The 22,733-nt window shown below is 49.5% G+C and overlaps 1 protein-coding gene and 1 pseudogene across 3 annotated transcripts; both read left to right on the top strand.

The window, feature by feature from the left end:
• The first annotated feature begins 408 nt into the window (after positions 1-408).
• LOC109452494 (kallikrein-4-like) lies at positions 409-7,250 on the top strand (annotated as a pseudogene). Its single transcript, XR_016022237.1, has 4 exons — positions 409-441; positions 2,458-2,512; positions 4,274-4,436; positions 4,808-7,250. The product of XR_016022237.1 is annotated as a kallikrein-4-like (transcript).
• Positions 7,251-15,481: 8,231 nt separating this feature from the next.
• Positions 15,482-22,135, top strand: KLK15 (kallikrein related peptidase 15). 2 transcript variants are annotated; one of them, XM_019741463.3, is made up of 6 exons: positions 15,482-15,537; positions 16,793-16,866; positions 19,965-20,121; positions 20,420-20,700; positions 20,806-20,942; positions 21,580-22,135. In XM_019741463.3, exons 2-6 carry the CDS (start codon positions 16,824-16,826, stop codon positions 21,730-21,732), a joined length of 771 nt encoding a protein of 256 aa, XP_019597022.2. In that variant the 5' UTR covers positions 15,482-15,537; positions 16,793-16,823; the 3' UTR covers positions 21,733-22,135. The 2 variants fall into 2 exon arrangements, with proteins under 2 accessions (XP_019597022.2, XP_074171684.1); XM_074315583.2 differs by lacking the exon at positions 15,482-15,537 and adding an exon at positions 16,236-16,305.
• Positions 22,136-22,733: the final 598 nt, after the last annotated feature.

A 22,733-nucleotide genomic window follows, 5' to 3' on the forward strand; every position in this document is an offset into this window, starting at 1 on the left:
CTGGTTTCCCTGCTTCTATCTCACCCCTAAAATCATTCTCCACACAGGATTCTTTTTTTTAAGTAAGTAAGATCATGTCACTCCCTCTACCCCAGTGCTTAAAATCCACTGCATTTAAACCCAAATTCCTTACCCTGGTGTGGAACCCCTGCACAATCTGCCCCACTCCCTCTCTTTGTTCTGTCTCACACTCACCGAGTTCTTTCTTTCTCCTGCATCACTCCCCTCGCATGACAGCTCTCTCTAAATATCCCCTCCTCTGAGACTCCCGAACACAGAACCTTATCTACAGAAACCCCATCCCAATCCTTGTCACTCTCTAACCCGTGTTCTCTGCACACATACAACTACCAGACACATATTTGCTTATCCCTCTTGTTTCTGTTTGTCCGTCTCCCCCACTAGGACATGAGCCCCATGAGCGCTGGACTTTGCTGTATTGTAAGTGCTCACAGCAGAGCTTGGAGTATGGCAGGTGCACAATTGCTCTTTAGTGGTTGAAGGCTTTGTCGTGCTCCCACTTACTGGGCACCTACCATATGCCTGACACTGTGTCAAGGCACTTTCCCCACATTATCTCTGGATATATTTTTGGAGTGAGAAACAGTGGTTACACCTATCTTACAGATGGAAAAATGGAGGCTTGCGGGGTGCAGGCACCTGCCCAAGATTGCAAAAGTAGAACATGATGCAGTCTGAATTTGAACCTGGGAAAATTTGCTGGGGCGGGGTGGGGGGGAGGGAGGAAAGGTGAGAGAGATTTAATGAGAGAGAAAGAGAGAGGGAATAAGAAAGAGAATGTGAATGAAAAATGTGCAACATCACTGATCATTAGGGACATGCAAATTCAAACCACATGAGATACTCACCTCACATCTCTCATGATGGCTATTATCAATAAATCAACAAACAACACATGTTAGATGTGGAGAAAAGGGAACCTCATACATTGTTGGTGGGATAGTAAATTGGTGCAAGCACTATTGAAAGCAGTATGGAAGTTCCTCAAAAAAATAAAAGTAGAACTACCACATGACCCAGCAATTCCACTTCTGAGTATCTATCCGAAGAAATACAAAACACTAATTCAAAAAGATATGCACACCCCTATGTTCACTGCAGTATTATGTACAATAGTCAAGATATGGAAGGAACCTAAGTGCCCATCAATAGATAAATGGATAAAGAAGAGGTGATATATATGTGTGTGTGTGTATATATATATATATATATATATATATATATATATATATATATATATATATATAATGGAATATTACTCAACCATAAAAAGAATGAAATTTTACCATTTGTAACAACTTGGATGGACCTGGAAGGTATTATGCTGAGTGAAATAAGTCAGACAGAGAAAGACAAATAACACATGATTTCACTTATATGTGGAATCTAAAAAACAGAATAAACAAACAAAACAGAAACAGACGCATAGATACGGAGAACAAACTGATGGTTGCCATATGAAAGGGGGGTTGGGGAGCTACGTGAAATAGAGGGAGGGATTCAGAAGTACAAAGGGGTAGTTACAAAATAGTCACAGGGATGTAAAGTACAGCACAGGGAATATAGTCAACAATATGGCAATAGCTATGTATAGTGCCAGGAGTGTGCTAGACTTATTGGGGGAATCACTTTGTAAGTTATATATCTGTCTAGTCACTATGTCATACACCTGAAACTAATATAATTGTATGTCAACTGTAATTGAAAAATAAAAACAAGAAGGTTCCCAGCAGCACCCATGGTCACAAACGCAGGGTGAGCTTACTTAGACACCCGTGCATGGCACAGCGATAGGAACTAGGAAGCAGTAAAAGTGGCCTTGGCCATCGCTGCTAATGCTACCTTGGAAGCAGGAATTGTAGTACTTAGAGAAATGGGAGGGCAGGCGGAGGCATACCACTTGTTCCTTGAAGGTCAGATCTCAATCCTGATGCCTAAACACAATAGGTATTCAATAAACATTTACTGAATGTAGAGAGAGAGAGAGAGAGAGAGAGAGAGAGAGAGAGAGAGAGAGAGAGAGAGAGAGAGAAGAGGGAAGAGGGAAGAGGGAAGAGGGAAGAGGGAAGAGGGAAGAGGGAAGAGGGAAGAGGGAAGAGAAAGAGAAAATGAGAGAGAACATGAGATGAGAGGGAACATAAGAGGTAGAGATAGAGATTGAGAGAGACATAGATATAGATAGATAGATAGATAGATAGATAGATAGATAGATAGATAGATAGATAGATAGATAGATGATAGAGTTGAGAGAGAACCAAGAAAGGGACTCAAAGGTGTCCTGGCTGGGTCCCCGCCCCCACCCTTGCTGGCTCCCTGACTGCAGCCTGGGAGCACTGAGCTGGAAGCTTACAACACCTAACCCCAGGAATGTGTCCCTGGGGGGTAGAGCAGCCCAGCCAGGGATGCTTATAAGTCGCCACAGGGCCCCTGTGAAAGGCCGCAGGCAGGAGCTCAGCCAGCCAGGATCCAGGAGCGAGAGGTGGCCAGCCAGGTGAGCCTGAGGGTGCCCATCCGCTGCCCCTGACAAGCCGGGACGTCGCCGTGATCGTCGCTCCCTACAGCTGCATGTCACTGGGTGCTCAGCCTCGGGCTCGTGTCTCCTTGTCTGCTCGCCTCATAAGCCTCTCACTTTCTAGTTAGGAGCGTCTCCCCACTCTGTCTCTCTCTGCCCCAGTCTCTCTATTTCACTGAATCTCTATCTCCCTGACTGACTCTTCGCCAGTCGCTGATTACATATCTCAAGTACTCTGTCTCCATCTTCCCTCCCTCGCCGAGGGACCACGTCTCCATCCCCCTATTTCTCCCAGTTTATAGAAGAGGAGACACCTCTATCACTTCCTCTGTGTCTGGTTCTCTCTCTCTTTCTACTTCTCTCTCCTCTCTTTTTCTCTTTCAGTCTCTCTGCCTCTCTGGGCCAGGATCTCAAACCCTATGACATGTGTGTGGGGGTGTAGGTCCTTGTCCCCAATAATATCCCAGGGAAACAGGGAGAAAGAGAAAGATGGAGACACTTGGGCTGTAGGTCCTCCAGATCCACCTGAGACTGACTCTCATCCCCAGGTGCTGGCATGACCATCATGGCAGGAAACTCCTGGGGCTGTTTCTTGGGGTACCTCATTATCGCCGTGAATGTGTGTGTGACTATCTGTGCCAGAGGTCACAGTGTTTGTTACTGCTCAGGCATGACTCAGTGTCTTCCTGGGTGACTAAAGCTTCATGTGTGACAGGACTGTGTGACCGGTGCCCTCTGGTTGCACACGTGTGATTCCTTGTATCACAGGGAATTTGTGTGTGTGCCACTTGTGTACTGAGTATGTGTGGCCTTGCATGCCTCTGTGGGTGACATGGTGTGGCTGTGAGAGAGTGGGTGAGTCATTGGGTGAATGACTGATAATCTGTGCCTCTGAATACGGGAGGAGGGCAGTAGCAATGTTGTCATAATGCTGTGAGGACGTGGGAAGCCCAAGGTGCTGCTCAAAGAGAAACTGTGTTTCTGCGGGAGTCACCCATTGCTGGAAATCTGTGCCTGCTTCCTGGGTGGTGGATCCTCTGACCTCCAGGGACTCGTGTCACAGGACAATGTGATGGTGATTCTGTGTGAGCTGGCTTGTGTGAGGCTGTGGAGGAGGCTGAGCTGGGGAAGGCGAGACTTCAGAGACCAACACTGCCTCCTTGAGTGTCTGGCTGCATCGCCCCTGTCTCTGCCACCCTGCGTGAGCAGTGCAGGAGCCTGGCACAGTGTGTGTGTGTGTGTGTGTGTGTGTGTGTGTGTGTGTGTGTGTGTGATGGCATGCAGGTCCATGTAGATCCCGGAGGTGGGTGTGACTAGAATGAGAATTGAAACCCTCCTCCTGACAAGTGACCCTATCCTGCACCCTGATCTTAGACTCCTGAGTCCTAACCCACCCCAAGGAACCCGATCCTCCCTTTAAATGCCGTGCACTGTGACCCCCGACTCCAGGAGGCCTGGTCTCACCTCCTGAGCCCACCTTCCCATCCTTGACCCCACCCCTAAGAGCCTTGACTGCCCTCAGGATCCCTGACTGCACCCGAAGCCCTTGGCCAAGCTCCAGCATCATAGCCCCGCCCCGAAGCCCTGGTCACGCCCCCCGCACTGTAACCCCACCTCCAGGAGTCCTAGTCCTGCCTCCTGAGTCAGCCCCCTAACCCTGACCACGCCTCTGCACCGAGACCGGCCCCCAGAAGCTTTGCTCCATTCTGGGCCCGCCCCCAGCCCTAACTCCGCCCTCAGGATACTTCGCCTCTTACGGGATCAGCCTCGTGGTAAACCGCGAGGACCTCAACCCGCACTCGCAGCCCCCGCAGGCGGCGCTGTTCGAGGAAGACGAACTGAGCTTCGCAGGCGTCCAGGTGCATCCGCAGTGGGTCCTGTCAGCCGCACACTGTTTCTACGGGTGAGTGCAGGACAGGGCGGGCCTGGGTCCTGGGGGGACGTTAGCTGAGAGGACAGGCCTAACACCGGGCTCAGTTTCCCGCGCTAACTTGGGAACCGCTCTGGGAGGGATGCGGCAGCTGTGGATTTGGAAAGCCTCAGCCCTGGGTTGAAATCTCAGCTCAGCTGCTGAGTCGCTGGTGAGTTAAGGCCAATTGCTGTCTCTGGGTTATTGATTGTGAATGACAATTTGAGATCACGATTGAGTGCCTCTTAGTGCCGTGCTTAGAGAGAAGTTTGTGGTTGGGTAAGGGGACGGACGTGGGGTTGTATGGCGAGTATGGCGATAACAGTGTCGTTGCCCCAAAGCTCACCTGTCCCCCGTCCCCCCAGCGCATTTACCATCGGGCTGGGCCTGCACAGCCTTGAGGCCCACCAAGAAGCAGGCAGCCGAGTGAGGGAGACCAGCCTCAACATAAAGCACCCGGAGTATGACAATCCTGCTGTGGTCAACGACCTCATGTTCATCGAGCTGAAAGAGCCGCTGCTCCAGCCTGACCCCATCCAGCACCTCAGGATCGCCTCCCAATGCTTGATCCCTGGAAATTCTTGCGCCGTGTCTGGCTGGGGTCTGTTGGGGGGTGGTGAGCTCATGAGTGTAGGTTGTCTGCCTTCTCTGAGGGGTTTTGTGCCCATCCCGAGGGGCTGACCCAGAGCTCTGCGTTCCAGGCAGCCTGCCCAAAATGCTCCAATGCGCGGCTATCTCGGGGGTGTCTGCAACACCACCTATGCCCCCGACTACCACCCCAGCATGTTCTGTGCTGGAGGACAGGATGGAAAGGACTCCTGCTTTGTGAGAGATGAGGGAAGAGGTGATGGGAGGAGGTCCAGGGAGAGATGGAGAAGGGAGGGCGACAGGGACACGTGGTGAGAAACAGAGACGTGAGGAGATGGTGACAACCGAAGAGACAGACTGCGAGAAACAGAGAGAAATAAACACCAGAATAAAGAGAAGCAGAAGGAAAGAAAGAAACAGAAGTAGAGAGACATAGGGAGACAGAAACACACACACACACACACACACACACACACACACACACACACACACACCAAGAGAGATTGAAAGATGAAAGGCAAAGAAAAATAGGGGAAAAAACAATACATAGAGAGATGCAGAGAGGCACAGAGACTCTGGAAGCTACTGAAACAGAGAAACAAGACACAAAGACAGAACAAGAACAAACTCCAGAAAACCCAGCCAGCTGTTAGAATATAGGGGAGCAGAATTAAGTGCAGGCAGAGCACTGGAGTGAAACCTCTGGTGGGTGTGTTGCTGTCTTTATTTTTTCCTGTCTTTGTCTCTCTGTCTCATCTGGTTGCTTTCTGATCTCACATCTATCTCCACCTCTCTGTGTTTTGGATTCTTTCTAACAACAGAGTGACTCTGGGGGCCCCCTTGTCTGCAACGAGCTTCTTGCCGGGTCTCATGTCTTTTGGAAAAGACCCCGTGTGGCCAACGGAACGTGCCAGGCATCTACACCAACCTCTGCAAGTTCACTGACTGGATACAGAAAACCGTCCAGGGACTAGGACGCATGAAATTGAACCCCCAAATACATGCTGCGGAAGGAATTCAAGAATCTGAGTTCCCAGCTCCTCCTCCCTCAGCCCCAGGAGTCTAATCCCACCAAAAAAGGATTCTTGTGCACAATGCCCCCTAGTGGCACAATATTGACCCAGCCTTACCAGTGATAGAAAAAGCTGATTTTTCACCTTTTTTGTCCCTTTCTCCGAAGCCCAGAAATAAAGTCTAAGGGAAGAACCATCTCTGTTCGAACTATCCTCTTTGCTTCCATTCCCATTCAAAGGATTCCAGCAAATAGCTTTCCCTCTTTGGGCTTCTTCCCACCTGGGAACTGGGAGTCTTGGTCAGGAGGGCCACAGGATCCCAAAGGAAGGAGACACACCTGGGAGACTAGGAGAAACTGACTCTGGGGACGTTGTGCAATTTCTAAAAAGTCTGATGAGCAAATGGCAAGTGACTGGGATTTTCTTGCTTAGTTTATTTAGCTTTAGCTGACCTATTTTTGTTTGCTTCTTAAATGCATTTTAAGAATTTTTCATTCTCATCTGCCTCAGGACCCTGCTGCTGTTGCTGGAGACGGGTGGGGGAGAATCGTGGAGAGGGCTGCTCTGGGTGAGAGATGTGGAGACCAAGGGCAGAGATAGAGGAGACTGAGGACAGAGTCGAGAATTTTTTGAGCCTGGGGATCCTTGAAACTCTCCCTGTCTTTTATAAAACCAGCAGTGCCTCAAAGAACTAGTCTTTTCCAGAAATCATGTTTCAGGCTGGAGACCGGGAGGCCAGAAGAGGTCAGGCTGCCTGCCGGTGGAAGTGCTGCTACAAGAAAACTGAGTTGGGGGCTGGTCTTGGGGGCGGCAGTGGACAGCCTGGAACTGCTGGTCTGAGACCCTTATGGAAGTTGGGGTGCTTCCAGGGCAAGGGGAACCCTGGTTTCTGGAAGAAAGAGAAGCAAATTCCTTCTGGTGAAAAATTTTCCCAGTCCCAATTTAGGCTCTCAGTACCATCAGCAAGTCTAAAATTTAGCAGACACCAGAGAAGGAAACCCACTATGCCTCAAAATGAGCAGAATAAACAACAGACGTAAGGCTTTGAGGATGGCAGATGTTAGAGGCTGTTATATTCAGAATATAGAACGGCTTATGCAAGAAGCATTTAAAGAAATAAAGAGACTCAAAGCGCTCGTCAATCAAATGCAATAAGTTGGATTTCTTCACATCCTGATTTAAATCATCCAAATGACAAGAAAGAGAGAGAAAGGTAATTGAGGAAGTTTGAACAAATTTCACTTATTTGTTAACTAGATGATTTTGTGACTAAACAGAGAATTTGAAATAAAGAACAAATGTAAGCTCTAAAAATTAAGAATATACTTATAAATATTTTTAAATTATTAAAAAATTACAGAGCAAATTTGACAAAACTGAAGAAAGTATCAATGAAATGCAAGATATGTTAGAAGAAATTAGTCACAATGCATAGAGACAAAAAGATGAAAAATATAAAAGAGGTGTTAAAATATTTGGACAACAGAATGAGAGGGTATAAGTATAGTGAACATCCCCCAGAGGGAAGAATAGAAGAGAGGGAAAACAATGTTTAAAAAGATAGTAAAACTATTGAAAATAGGAAAGCAGAAAGCCTAGGGCATTCTGAGCAGGATAACAAAAAATATTTTTGTCCGGACACAAAATAGAGAAACTTCAGAGCATCCAAAACAAAGAGAATATTAAAAATAATAAGACAGGATAAATCATCCATAAAGAAGAAACAATTAGAAATACAGCAGAATTCTCAACAACAATAATGGAAGCCAGAAGGAGTGACAAAAGTGGGATTATGTATTTATCATGTTGCAAACCTGTAACTGTTGACCTAATATTCTACACTCAGTAAAAATACCTTGCAAGATTGAGGATGAAATAAAGTCATTTATACATAAACAGAAAGTAAGAGCATTTATCACCAAGATATCTGCAAGGTATCTGAAAGACACCTAAAAATTAATGAACTCTAAGACATTAAAATAAGCAGAGCAGAATATACCTGCCTAGAAAAAGAAAGAAAAAGATAAACCCTGAGAGAGGGCGGCCCCCAGAATTGGAGAATGAATGTTAGAAGTTGAGTGAGGGTAGCCTGAGAGTCAGGGTCAGGGGTCACCCCAGGGCACTGCCCCCATCCCCCTGTTCTGGGCACCCTGGTCCTCACTAAAGAAACTTCTATTAGAAGATACACTTAAACAAGAGGGTAAATGATCCCAGAAAATCAGCCTGAGATGCAAAAGGAATGGTAAACACATAGAATGACAATATCTAAGGGGTGATTTTTTAAAAGACACAGGACTAAAATCCTGGAAAACAATAGCTTGCAAACAGGAAGAGGGTGATGAATGTATTCTCAGGTGCTTGGTTGCTTTGGGATGCAGGTGGGAGCTAAAATAGTCTTTCATTGGAGACCTTGTTAAGATGAACATGTATAATAAAATATCAAGGGTGATCACAAAAGAATAGAACTAGGGTAAACGAATTCCAAACAAGCAGAAAGGGGGAAATGAAGTAACGGGAAAAACACTAACAAAATCAAGTAATCCAAAAAAAGATAGGAAGCATAGGAAAAGCAGGACACTCAAAAGCAAGATAATGTTATGAAAAGTGCCGAACATATCAATAATCACAATAAATGCAAATGGTTAAACTCAAATCAGAGTGTAAAAGGCTGTTATATGCTCTTTACAAAAGACACACCAAAAACTCATAGAAAATTTGAAAGCAGAAGATGAAAAAAGATTTACCAAAAAATATTACCCCTAAGAAATGCAGTATAGCTTTCTTAATATCAGTCAAATTAAGTATTAATACTAAAATCATTATTAGAGTTGATTGCTACAAAGCAATACAATTTATAAGAAGCAACAATTCTCAACTTGAATATTCCTAATAAAATAGCTTCATAATCCTTAACATAAAACATTAGTACGACCACGGGGAGAAATGGACCAATCGCTCCATGAAAGTGTGAGATTTCAACACAATTATGAAAACCATGTGATATCACCCAGACCGTGTTCTCCAACCGTGATGCAAGAAAATTAATATTCAGTTAGCACACTGACATAATAGCCACAGGCAGAAGTCAAAAACCCAACCATCATCTGAATAATTCGTGATGAAAATTAAATCATAGTGGGGAAAAATGGATGAAAAATTCAAAATGGAAGTTTTAAAATCCTCACAACTGAATGATGAGCAGAAATAGTGCACATCCAAAGGTGTGGGAAGCAGACGCATACACCTGTTAGTTTGAAAACATATCCTAAGGTATTCTACACATGCCGTGCACGATGTTGCCTCTTGTAAGTATTTGACTAGGACCATTCAATGGTAATATTTTGGTGTCTCTATTGCCACGTCACACTACCGACTTTCAATGCTCTCTTTATGACTGGAAACAGAGTCGTGAATGCCTTCAAATGTACTTGTATTAGAAAACCAACCAGAAGCCCTAGAACCAATTCACAAAGCACATTCAAAAGCTTCTGTTTCTCCAGAACCACTCGTGGTCACAAAAATTGTACGAGTCAGAGTTATCCAGAGAAACTAGCCACCACCACATACAGCTATTGAGCAGTTGAAATGGGACGAATGCAACTGGAGGACTGAATTTTAATTTTTGTTTAATTTTAATTAATTTCCATTTAAATAGCCACATACTCGTATAGCTTGTGGCTACTGTATTGGACACCTAGCTCTAGACAATACTTTTAACCCATTTTACAGATGAGAAAAATGAGAGGTAAGTAATTTGCCAAAGGTGCCCAACTGTATAGTAGCAGAACCAGGCGTTGGACCCACGCTGCCTGCCTAAGTCATGGGTGCATGCAGGAATCAGGGGGTGGAGGGTGGAAATGGAAGTGGCCCCACTCACTGTTACACTTGGTGATCCACTAACACAATGTTTGCTTCTTGTGTCTGTGACCTTCTGCTCTGTTGGTCTCTAGGTCTTAGTTCCAAAAGAAGGAATACGTCCACTAGTAGATACAACAATAATTCTATTAAACTGAAAGTGAAGACAACTACCTGGCCATCTTGGGCTCCTCATGCTTCTGAATCAACAGGCAAAGAAATCAGTTACTATTCAGGGTGGGGTGATTGATCCTGATCACCAAGGGGAAACTGGGCCATTCTTCCACAATGGAAATAAGGAAGAGTGTGTCTGGAACCCAAAAGATCTCTTAGGCATCTCTTAGTACTAACATGCACGAGGATTAAAAGTGATGGAGAAGCACAGCCCACTTCAGGCAGGACCACTAATGGCCCAGACTCGTCAAGCATGAAAATTTGAGTCTACACTCCAGGCAAAGAAGCAAGGTCAGCTGAGGTGCTTGCTGACGGCAAAGGAAAGATGGACTGAGTGGTGGAAAAGGGTAAGTGGAAATACCAGCTACAATCAATCATGAGACAGGTTAATTAAATGAGGATGGTAATTGTTACACGTTTTCCTTATTTTGTTATGAATATGTTTTCCTGTGTGTGTATATATCCTTGTTTCCTTCCCTCTCTTACCCACTTATCACCTACCATACAATGTATTAACATTACATCACAGTGTTTAAGTTACAGGATATCAAGGAAAAGAGTGAACATCACCCAAGGACTTGGTAGGAAAAGGTTAGTGGGTTTTCAGTGGTACGCAGGATGCTTACACCGTGTAAGGCAGGAGTATCGTTTTATTTAGGGGCTAAGTAGGGTTTAATGAGATGCGTTGGATGCCAAGTAACAAGGGTTAAGACTGTGATGGTTAATTTTATGCGTTAATCTGGCTAAGTTAAGGTACCCAGTTGTTTGGTTAAACACTAGTCCAGATGTTGCTGTGAAGGTGTTTTGTAGGTGTGATTAACATCTACATCGCTTGTCTTGAAATAAAGCCAATTAGGTCCGTAGTGTAGGTGGGCTTCACCTAATCAGTGGAAGGCCTGAAAGGCCAAAAAATGAGGTTTTCGGGAGCAGAAACTCTGCCTCAAGACTGAAACATAGAATCTTGGCTGAGTTTCCAGTCAGTTGGACTTCCCTGAGATTTCAGACTCAGGACTGCAACATCAACTCTCACCTGAATTCTTAACCTTAGGTCTGCCATAATATTATGAATTTACCAGTCTCCAGTGACACCTGAGCAACTCCAGGGAGACATCTAATGTGTAAGCCAATTCCTTATTCTTAAAACAAATCTCCATCTCTCTGTCTCTCTCTCTGTCTCTCTCTGTCTCTCTGTCTCTCTCTCTCTCTGTCTCTCTCTCTCTCTCTCTCTCTCACACACACACACACACACACACACACACACACACACACACACACACACCCTATTGGTTCTGCTGTTCTGGAGATCCCTGACTGATGCAGCTACAGGTTGGAAGGTTTGCAGGTTGGAAGGTCCATCCTTGGTGTGCACTGCAGTGTAGTACTCCAGCTTCTGCTCAGTGCTCCATGGACGGCATCTACCATGTGCCACTGTCCATGCTCCCAGGGTGGACACCCATCCGTCCTACAAATAACAGGGCCATTCGCCTCTGTGTGTCTTTAAAGAACCTGTGTGAGAAGATGTCTCCTGACATTGCCTATGTGCCCTGGGGGTGACAGGAGGTGGGCAAAATTTCCCCAGTTTGAGAACCCTTGGCCTACATCTGTCTCTGTGCCTTCCCTTCCCCCCCCACCCCGACTCCAAGCTCAGGACATAAGGTTGGGAGGGCTGGGAAAGCTGTCATTTCATCTCTTGGGATGACCCTGTGCTTCCAGGTGGCCTGTGTCTAGAAAGACTGGAATATGCAAGAACTTGATGCGTATTCAGTTTTACTGAGGGTAAGGGATGGGGTGGGGACATTTAAGTGCTGTGGCCTGTAGTGTCCTCAATCTACTTCCAGTTCAACGACACTGCTGTAGATAACAGGGCTATTGAGTTTGGCACCTGGAAATGAGTTAGATGCAGTGATTCCTTGAAGCATGCCACGGCAGACCAGAGAGCTCCTGTCCTCCCACAGTGTAGGAAGAAAGTGAGGTCAGTGAGGATCGGGTTCTGCCTGCAAAGCCCCGGCTCTAAGATCTGGGCTCACAGATCACACACAGTGACTCCCCAGCTCTGAGGAAAGACACCATTGTCTCCAGACTTCTCTCCTAGAGGAACGTGGTGGGATTCCAACAGGAGGGATAGTGGTTCCAGTCCTGGCCAATGGCAGTGGGATGTCAGCGTCCAGTTTCTGTGCAGGGCAGCAGGGCTCGGGAGGACAGTCCTTGTGGGTGCCAGCAGGGAAGAGGAGGGGGCTCCATCTACGGGACCTCCCACCCTCAGGGCTCCTACCAAATGTCACCTCTTGCAAGAAGCTTTCTCTGACTGCGGCACCCCTCCCCAGGGTCCTGGGGCACCATGGAAGGGGGGTGAGCATGCATGGGCAAAGCCAGTTCTGAGATAAGAATGACCTTCTGGAATAGGTGGGGACGGACTGCAGAGGAAGACCGAGGCTGGGAGCTGTGAAGAAGGCTGGGGGTGAGGGTCCTGTGGGAGCACGGCCTGACCTGGGGTTGGGACAGAGGGCTAAAGGGAACATCCATGAGTCGGGGGAAGAGGGACTAGGTTTGGGGAGGGTTGATGAGGGAGAGTAAAGCGCAGCCAAGTGACAGGGACTGTAGAACCCTGGGATGGAAGATGAGCAGGTCGGTGGAAAAGTGTGGGCTCCACTGGACTTGGTGAGCATGGAGTAGGGGGGGCAGCAGGTGTGGGGGGGGGCTGGCATACATGTCTCCTTGGAGTTGCTCAGGTGTCACTCAGGTCAAAACTCAGGATCATCCTTGACTGCTGGCTGCCTCTCACTCCCACCGGCCCTGTCAGCAAACCCTGGGGGCTTCAGACGGGTTGGAAGTGGGTCCCTTCTCCCTCCCTCCCTCCCACGCTCCTGGTCAGTCCCATATTCACTTCCCCTCCAGGCCCTCTGCCTCTCCTCACCTCTGTAGTCTGTGTCACACAGACGCCAGAGGGGGCCTGTGAACAGTCAGACCGTGTCCTGCTTCTGCTCAGCACTGCCCACAGTTCCCGGCTTCCTCAGTGCCCAGCATGAGGTACTTTGCTCTTTTGAGACTAAGATCAGACACACAAAATGTTGGGCAGGAGCTCCAGGTCCACACGCCAGAGGTGGTCTGGATACCAGAATGGAAACCAGGCAGAAGCAGGGCTGCGGCCAGACCCAGCCTGGTTCCTCACCTCTAACCCCTCATACCCAGGAGTCTGGGCCCCCAGACCTCTCCAAGAACTATCTCCCTGGGAAAGGGAGTTCAAGATAAGGCTTGTTGTGGCAGGGGGACCCAAAGGGCCTCAAATGCCAGGCTGAGGGCAGGGACCTTGTCCAGGGGCGATGAGTGGTTAGTCACCATGGAAGGGCTGGGAGCAGGGGAGGGGTGGGGTCAGCTCTAAGCGTAGAGAACCTTCTGAGGCCACTTGATGATAGATGGAGGGAACAGACTGGAATGTGGGAGGCCAGGCAGAGCAGGACGCCTGACCTGTGGCCAGGCCAAGGAGAAAATGGGGCCCAGAGAAGCAGGGGCAGGAGGGGCTACCACTGGGGACCATTGGGTTGTAGGGGATGGCACCTGGGGGGGGTCTGGTCACATGACTGGGTGGATGGTGGGTGTATCCCTGACATGGGGAGGAGAGTTTGGGGAAAGAGGAGTGAGTTAGTTCACAGTGAGTGAGAGGGGCTTCCCAGGAGCAGGTGGCAAGAGTTCAGGGTCAGATGAAGGAGATCCTCCTGGTTGGTGGTCGAGCCACCGGAGTTGATGAAAGACTTGTGAGAGGAGGAGGAGCAGGGTAGAGGGCAGGACTCAGGCCTCGGCAGAGGTGAAGAACATCTGGGGAGATGGCCAGGAGCACACCCATCAGCCAAGTCTGACTCGCCAGAGTGGGCGGGAGGAGGGGCACCAATGTCACCTCTTGTGAGGGTGGGGTGCCCTCCTACCGACTCGACAAGCAGACTCTGGTTGTGAGCCTCCGCCACGCATGGGGATTTAGATGCCATCATTCTCCCATATTTCCTTGGGGAAATCAAGGGCCAGGGACCCCTAGATATTGGCCACTGATCTCCTAAACAGTCAGCCCCCATCTTGCAGCCCCTTCCCATAAAGGTGATGGCTTTCCAGCTGTGGGGAGTGACCATACTTCTAATAGGTCCCATCCTTCACTGACGGGGTGATCTACATTCAGTGCCTCCTGCTTTCTGTGCCTCATTATTAGTTAAACAAGGCAAGATAGACTCTAGACAATTGCTCAGGGCCCTCTAGCCTTCTGAGGCCCTGTAACACAACTTCAAATTCGCAAAGCCTTGGGTCATCTTAGTGGTGATCTCCAGCCTTCTTAAAGCAGAATCCTGATTTCAAGCCTCAGAACCCAGAATCAAGACCGCAGAATCCAGAATAAAGACTCCTGTCTTCCAGTCTCCAAATTCATACTCTAGAGTCAAGATTCCAGGAATCTAAGATTCGTAAAAGCCAGGCTCACGTCTCCCAGTCCAGCTTCTTAAGTGCACCATTCAGATTTGAAACTCCAGACTTCACATTCCAAAGTAAACCCATGAAACCTCAGAGTTTAGACCTAGACTCTAAGGTCCAGACTCCAAAATTCAAAATCCAAAATCTACCATTTGTACTCTAGCCCCAGGCTTCACACAGCAGGTGTGAAGGTTTCTTACCTCAACTTCTAGATTGCAAATACCAGACTCCAGAATTCTAGTTTGAACTCTAGATTCAAAGGCCCAGGATCTAGAATCCAAGTCTGAGACCTATGACTCAAAGGCCAGACTCCAGGATCCAGTTTCCAGACCCAAACTCCAGAACACAGACTACTCCAAAATCCACACTCTAGACTTCAGGTCATGAAAGCCCAACTCTAGACCCCCAAATTTAGAATTCAGAACTGGAGATCCAGAATTAAGTTCCAGAACCCAAGATCTAGAACCAGAGATCTGGATCCAGAATCAGAGAATGAGATCCAGAATCCAAGATCCAGAACCCAGAATAAGAGATTGAAGATCCAGAATTGAGGGTCCAGAATTTAGAATTAGAGCTCCAGATTCAGGTCCAGAATTCAAGATCTAGAACTCTACGCCAGGCACAAGAAGCATGACTCTAGAATCCAGTGTCTATACTCCAAATTCCAGATTATAGGCTCCAGAATCCAGGCTCTGTATTTTAATTTCCTCCAATTTTCAACTCTTGCCCTCCTGCCTCCTCCCCCTTGAGGAACTGCCCCTGGCAGGGAATTCCCCCTTGTAGACTCAGACAAAAGTTTCAGCCCAATAAATGCTTATTAGGCCTGGTACCCCACCCCCCCAGCCACCTAGGCGTCCCGCCTGTAAAGTCGCCTCTCAGCCACCACCCACCCCACCCTACCCAACCTCCCCAGATCCGGGTGGGACTGGAAGCTTATAAATTCAGACATTCAGGTGTCTGCTCCCTTTCTTCTGACACGCAAGCTGCACCAAATGCTGCTGGAGGACCTGGAGGGGGTGAGATCTTTGGGACAGGATTGGGGGCAGTGTGAGGGGAGACATGGTCTGCCTTGGGGGCAGGGAGACATGGATCACCCTGAGGAAGTTAAGTGTCAGGACACTTGGGTAGGTCCATGTGTCCTTTACTGGAGCCTCAAGTTGAACCTGAACCAAGAAAATGTCCTGGAGATGCAAGAAGGAGCTGCATTAGGGTGGGGGGAGGGGATGAAGTGAATCAGGAGGACGTCCCTGAAAACGCTTGTACTAGAGCCAAGAACAGGGTCAGGAGTTATCACCGGTTCAGGTCAGCTCAGTACAACTCCCTGAGGCGTCCCATGTGCCAGATCCCAGGTCGCTGGGGACACAGAGAGAACTCGATCTGAGCATTCCTGGGGATCTGTGCTGTGATGGAGGCAGAAAAGGCACTGTGGGACCCAGCAGAGATACCTGTGAGGTATCAGGGCCTCCCAGAAGAGGTGGAGGCTGAGCCTCAGAGAGAAAATAGGAATTTGGAAGATGAATTTGGAAGCTTGCCAGGCAGTGCTGGGCATCCTCTCAAAGAGTTCTCAGTCTGGTGGAGACAGACACCACTGACTGGGAGAGGTCAGAAAAGACCTCAAGGAGGCAATGGACCTTGAAGGGAATAGCATTTCTGGAAGGCGGAACGGCCCAAGCAAAAGCATGGAGGCATGAAATTGCAGGAAGGAAAATGGAAGAATCAGCTATGTCTAGAAGGGCAAGGTCATGAGAAACCTGGAAGGGGAGAAGCCACTCATGTCCTCAAAAGTGAGGCTGGGGGGCTGGGATTTTATCCTAGGGGTACTGGGGATTCATGAGGGCTGTGAGCAGGAAGAGGAGTGATGGACTCCAGGTGTAGAAAGACCCGGTGGAGTCATGTAGAGGGGGAGGGGGAGAACTTGAATGGAGGGAAAGAATGGGAGGGGGTGGGGTCTCAAGAGGCAGGAGCCAAGACTAGGATAAGGCCTGACGTCCTCTGAGCCAGGGCCTTGGGGCTAGAGAGAGACCCAGGGGCATGTGGAATGGTGTTGGGATCTGAGTGGCTGCGGGGACACCTGGGCAGCCGTCCCAGTGCCTGGAAGAAAGGCAGACCCTTCAGAGGTGGGGGACCAGGGAGGAAGAACAGGATGGGGGTGGGAGTTTGGGACGAGAATAATGAAAAGAAGTTTCTTAAGCAGGATAAGTTTTGTCTGGGGGGTTCCGGTGGGGGCAGGAGGGTCCAGCCTCACCTCGGTTCACTCTCTCCCCTCCCTAGACTTCAGCAGAGCCCTGGTCCCTCTTCCACAATGTGGCTTCTCCTCATCTTCTCCTTCCTGCTCACATCTGCAGGTGAGGTGGACCCAGGTGGGAGTGGGTTGTGCCCTAATCCCCCCACCCCCACGAGTATATCCAGTCCCTGCAATCTGCCAGTCCCTCCTTACCCAGAGACCATCTGATGACTCCTTTCTCACTCCCACTTCAGCCACACGTCAACATCCTTGAGTCCTCACTCTACCCCAAGAGCATCGGGGGACCTGGGACTGCTGTGGAGTCCCCGGGGCCCCTGGGGCCTCTCACTGCCCATGACAACAGACACAGGCCTGGGATGGTACAGACCTGAGTTTGAGTTCTGGGGTTGCCCCTTCTTTTCTGTGTGATCTTGAGGAAATTACTTCCTCTCTCTGGGCCCTGCCACTTGCTATTTACTTAACGTCTCTGCTGGGTTCCCCAACTGTCCCATGGAGATAACAACAGACACATGAGGCACTAGACAGTGCCTGGCCCACGGGAGTGCCACGTAAGGGTGTGCTAGCTCTGCTGAGTGCTCAGGATATGCCAAACACGCTGCTCAGCGCTAGGGATGTTCATCTAGTCTAAGAAATACCTCTGTGCACTGGGCTGCTGGCCTCATTTGGCAGGGGAGGGCGCTGTGGTTCACAGAGGGCCAGCCACTAGGCCAAGGTGACCCCAAGTGGCAGGAGAACTCCACACCACATTCAGCCACCACCCGTGGAGAAATTGATTGTAACCTGATGCCTGTACCCTGGAGTTGAGGGTGGACTTTCGTTAACCCACACGCACATGACCCTCTCGCCCCTGGGGGCCCCTTCAACCCGCTGCCAGCCTCGCCTTAGGCTCTGTCCCTGCTCTCTCCTCTCCACCTCCCGCCTGCCTGCTGCAGCCAGCTGGGGCCTCCACCCTCCTCTGGCTTGGACTGGCCAGGTGCAGCCTTGGTGCCCAGCTGTTCAGCCTGCACCCTCCGCCCTTCTCTGAAGGACAACCCCACCCTTCCCTGGTTAAACCCCTTGTCCACCACATCCGCGTTCCTCCATCCCTGCCAGGGCCCTTGGCCCAGTTCCTGACCTTAGCGGAGAGAGTGTGGGCATTTGGTCTTGGCTGTACAAATCCTGCCCAGGTGTGGGTGTCTGTGTGCCTGGCTGTGACCTTGAGGGGACATATCCATGTAGCCCAGTGTAGGGGGTCATGGTCCTGTGACCTTGACAACATCCCTGCTGAGGTCCAGTGCATGGTGCAGTTCTCTGTATATGGTGGGAGGGGAGTGCAAGGCCCTGTGTGTCCACATCCTGCCCACACGTGTGAGCCAGGTCCCCGTATGTGAAACCCGATGAGTGACCTTGACTGACTTGTGGGCTGAGGTGGATCTAGAGATGGATAAATGTGTCCTGTCCTGGCTGCTCTATCTCCAGCTATGTCCTTGACCTTGAATGCACAGCCCTGTGTCCAGATGTTGCCCTGGGGTCTGACCTAGTGGGTCCACATCTGAATGTTGACCTTCTGGGTCAGTATCTATAACTTTGAATCTCCATAAAGTGACTTGGGAATGAATCACAGTTTTGACCTTGACTATTTTTATCTGGGTCTGGTCATACATCTGACTTACTTTGGCTAAATTTGTGTCCACAACCTGAACATCCACATATATGTCTGAATAAATAAATCTGTGTGTCCTTTGTTAAAAATAACTAATTTTTCCCCCTTCTTCCACTTCCCCGCCCCCCAACTCTGGTTCAAGCCGTTGTTTCTCAGTCTAGTTGTGTAGGACACAGCTCCCTGGCCAATGCTGGTGTTATGAGCCTTGTGCTCCCCCGCCCCCCCCGCCCCCCCAGCTGAGGCAGTCGGTCACTGGTCCTTGGTCGGCCGCTCACAGCAGCTCAGAGCTCTCGCCAGCCACTCACGCCAGTGGCCACTCATGCCGGCCACCAGCGGCTCACACCATGTCATTCACAGCAGCACAGGGCAGCCCAGCTCCAGGGAGAGCCGTTGTTCACAATCTTAGCTGTAGAGGGTGCAGCTCACTGGCCCATGTGGGAATTGAACCGATGACCTGGGCCTTAGGAGCACAGCGCTCCAACCACCTTGAGCCACTGGGCTGGCCCTTAACTAATATTTATTAAGCACTTACAATGTGCCAGGCATCATACACGCACACACACATTTAATCCTTACAACAATCCCATTTTACAAATGAGGAAAGTGGTCAAGTAGTTTCCTCAAAATCTCACAGATAATGTTTGGACCCAGGAGGGTTTCACCCTAGATTTAACCACAATACTATAGACCCATGTCTGTGAACAAGTTTTAGGGGGCTTGAATGCATATCAGTGTCCTTCCCCGTGTACTCTTATTAAGGACCCTACCTTGTATGTCCAGAACCCATTTGCAACTGTGCATGTCTGTGACCTGGTGTGTGCAGTCACACACTGGAGACTGTACACTTAGGTCTGAGCTTCTATGTCCAAATCTGTGTCTGTGACCATGTGTGTATGTGTGTATGTGTGCATGAATACACACCCTTGTCTTAACTGTCCTTATTCCTATACACATATGAACCCCTGTGCTGTGATTCTTGAAGCTGTAACCCATGTACGTGCAAGTGAGTTTCACCTTAAAGCGCTGCCCATATCAGTTCCCAAGTTTGGAAGACCGGTTGTGCCTGTGAACTTGCCCATGACATTGTGTGGTCAAGTCCACATCCTTGTATGACACGGCACTTGGCTGAGATGTTCAGACTCTTGAGCCAAGACTGTGTGTCATAAATATTGAGTGGCCACATCCATTTGATGTCTGACAGCTCAGTGACCTTGAATGGCTGGTTCCAAGTGACCATCTGTCTGGACTGTATCCATGTTCCTTGTCTCCACTCCCAACACAGAGGACTTCTTGACCTCTGGTCCTTTCCCCATCTTCTCTCTCTGAGTTCTGTAGCAAATGGGTGGGGGGCAGGGACGACGGGACAGTTCTGAAGAAAACAAGCAGCAATCATAAAAGCTAGAGAGAAGGCAGTGCTAAAACATCAACAGCAGGCACATCTTAAGAAGTTGGGGGAAGGCATAGGTGAAAAATATGTATTGAGGGCAGGGTGGGAGGAAGGTGTAGGGTGTAAGAAAAAGGACTCTGTCTCAGACATCCCCCTCCATCCCCCCCAGGGGCCCAAGGCAACAATGGCAAGATGCTGGGAGATGAGGAGTGTGTGCCCCATTCCCAACCGTGGCAAGTGGCCCTCTTCGAACATGGACGCTTTAACTGCGGTGCTTCCCTCATCGCTCCAGACTGGGTGCTGTCTGCAGCCCACTGCCAAACCCGGTATACAGGCAGGGCTCAGGGCCCTGAGGGGGCATGGCGGGAAGGGTTTAGGGATCTAAGAATCTTGGATTCTGAGGAAGAAAGAGCTGGAACCTGAGGGTTGAGTTCCAGCTGTGTGCATGACTATGGACACTTGGGTCCCTGAGGGGCAGAGGCTGGAACTATTGTCTACAGGGCCCTGGGAAGAGGGTCATGGGAGACCCAGGTTCCCAAAGAGTCTAGGGACCCCAGGTTGCCCGCTCTTTGACTTTTCTGTTTACCCCTCCCTCCACTTGCGGGGCATCACTCGCCTGCGCAGTAACATGAGAGTGCGGCTGGGGGAGCACAATCTGCGCAAGCACGACGGCCCAGAGCAACTGAGGGCTGTTTCTCGAATCATCCCTCACCCTCACTATGAAGCACACAGCCACCGCCACGACGTCATGTTGGTGCGTCTGACCCGGCCCGCGCGCCTCTCCCCTCAAGTGCGCCCCGTGGCGCTGCCCACCCGTTGCCCCCAGCCCGGTGAGACCTGTGTGGTGTCTGGCTGGGGCCTGGTATCTAACAACGCTGGAAACACAGGAAGCCCAATGTCACAAGGTGAGTGAAAGACTGGAGCCGGGTGTCTTTCTCCAGGGCTCTTGGGCAGAGGGTACAAGGACGCGACATTTTCTGGATTCACTCCAAGTCCCCTATCCTCCCCAGTGTATCTCCCAGATACGTTGCATTGTGCCAACATCAGCATTATCTCGGCCTCATCGTGTAACCAGGACTACCCAGGGCACCTGATGAACACCATGGTGTGTGCAGGTGTGGAAGGCGGAGGCACGGACTCCTGTGAGGTCAGAGCCCAACGGGGGCCGTGCCGGGAGGAGAGAGGGAGAGCAACAGGTTTGGGAGTTGGGATGGGGTTGGGTTTGGCTTGCTTTGGGCCGGGGAAGATGCTAGGGGTAGGTCTGGAGATGGAGAAGAAGAGCAGTTACAATGGAGGTGCGGTTGGAGTTAGCGATGGTGGTAGGATTGGGTTGGGTTTGAGGTGGACGATGTGGTGGTTGGTTTGAGATGGTACGGGCTGGAGTTGAGAATGGGAATGGGTTCGGTTTGATTTTAGATGGGAAATATGTCAGGGTTGAATTGGGGAAGGCAGTAAATTTTGTTTGGGATGCAAAAGACATGATAATTGAGGGTAGAGTGGGGTTGGAAGTGAGGCTGAGTATGGGTCTGGTTTAATTTTAAATGAAGAAGTTGTAGGGGCTGGGTTGGGTTAGGGTTGCATGGGGTGAGGTTGGACATGGGTTGGCTGAGTTGTATTTGGTTGTGTTGGGTTGGGGTTGGGTTGGATTGGTTTGTGTTAAACTGGGTTGTGGTAAGTTGAGTTGGGGTAGGGTTGGATTTTGATTGAGATTGTGAATGGTGATTAAGATGGGGGTGGGGACATGGCTCGAAAGGTTATCACTCAAGCTTCCCTTCTCCCCACAGGGAGACTCCGGGGGACCCCTGGTCTGTGGGGGCATCCTGCAGGGCATTGTGTCCTGGGGTGATGTCCCCTGTGACACTACTACCAAGCCTGGTGTCTACACCAAAGTCTGCAGCTACTTGGACTGGATCAGGGATACCATGAAGAGAAACTGACTCTTTTGGCCTACCACCCGTGTCTCTGACTGAGCAGAAGCTCCCACGGCTGCTCCATTCTAACCTGGGACGGAACTGAGCCATCCCTCAACACACCATTTGTCCAAGGCCCAGATGTTAGCCAAGGACGTGCCCCGTCTGAGGCCAGAGCTGGTGCTCAAGGTCAGCCTGTTTAACACCAAGAGAACAGAGAGCACTGATGCAAGTTTCTCTGTGAAAGTTTCTGTAACTTTCTTCTGGGATGAAGGACAATGGGAACCAGGGATGGGGTGGGGAGTGCAGACCCGCTGTGCACTGTTCCTTTTCACCCACTGCCCGGATCCCTAGATGAGGAGAAATGGCTTGAGGCAGGGCTCTGTTCACTCAATAAATATAGGATCAGCTGTGTGATCTTGAGCAAAAGACCCAACCTCACTCAACCTCAGTTTCCCCATCTGTAAAATAGGGATTACCTCATAGGGTTGTAAGGATTAACAGAGGAAATTCATACAAACTGATTTAAATAGGGCTGGCACTGGGAAAATACTATACATCTCTGGACTCCAGTGAAAGAACACAGCACACACTAGATAATCAAGAATGACTTCATTTTCTTCAAGATTTAGTTCTGGGCTTCCTGGTAGCCATGGCAACAAGACAAATACTCTCCTTTCCTTAGGCAGCTTCCTGACATACAGCAGAGGATGGGATCCTGTGAGCTCCTTTGGGTTTTTTTTCTTTTAAGATTTTATTGGGGAAGGAGAACAGGACTTTTTATTGGGGAACATTGTGTACCTCCAGGACTTTTTTATTCCAAGTCAAGTTGTTGTCCTTTCAGTCTTAGTTGTGGAGGGCGCAGCTCAGCTCCAGGTCCAGTTGCCGTTGCTATTTGCAGGGGGCACAGCCCACCATCCCTTGCGGGAGTCGAACCGGCAACCTTGTGGTTGAGAGGACGCGCTCCAACCAACTGAGCCATCCGGGAGGCAGCTCAGCTCAAGGTGCCGTGTTCAATCTTAGTTACA

Source organism: Rhinolophus sinicus, chromosome 8 (assembly GCF_057876585.1).
Source record: "Rhinolophus sinicus isolate RSI-liver-muscle chromosome 8, RSI-T2T, whole genome shotgun sequence".
Taxonomy (NCBI): Eukaryota; Metazoa; Chordata; class Mammalia; order Chiroptera; family Rhinolophidae; genus Rhinolophus; species Rhinolophus sinicus.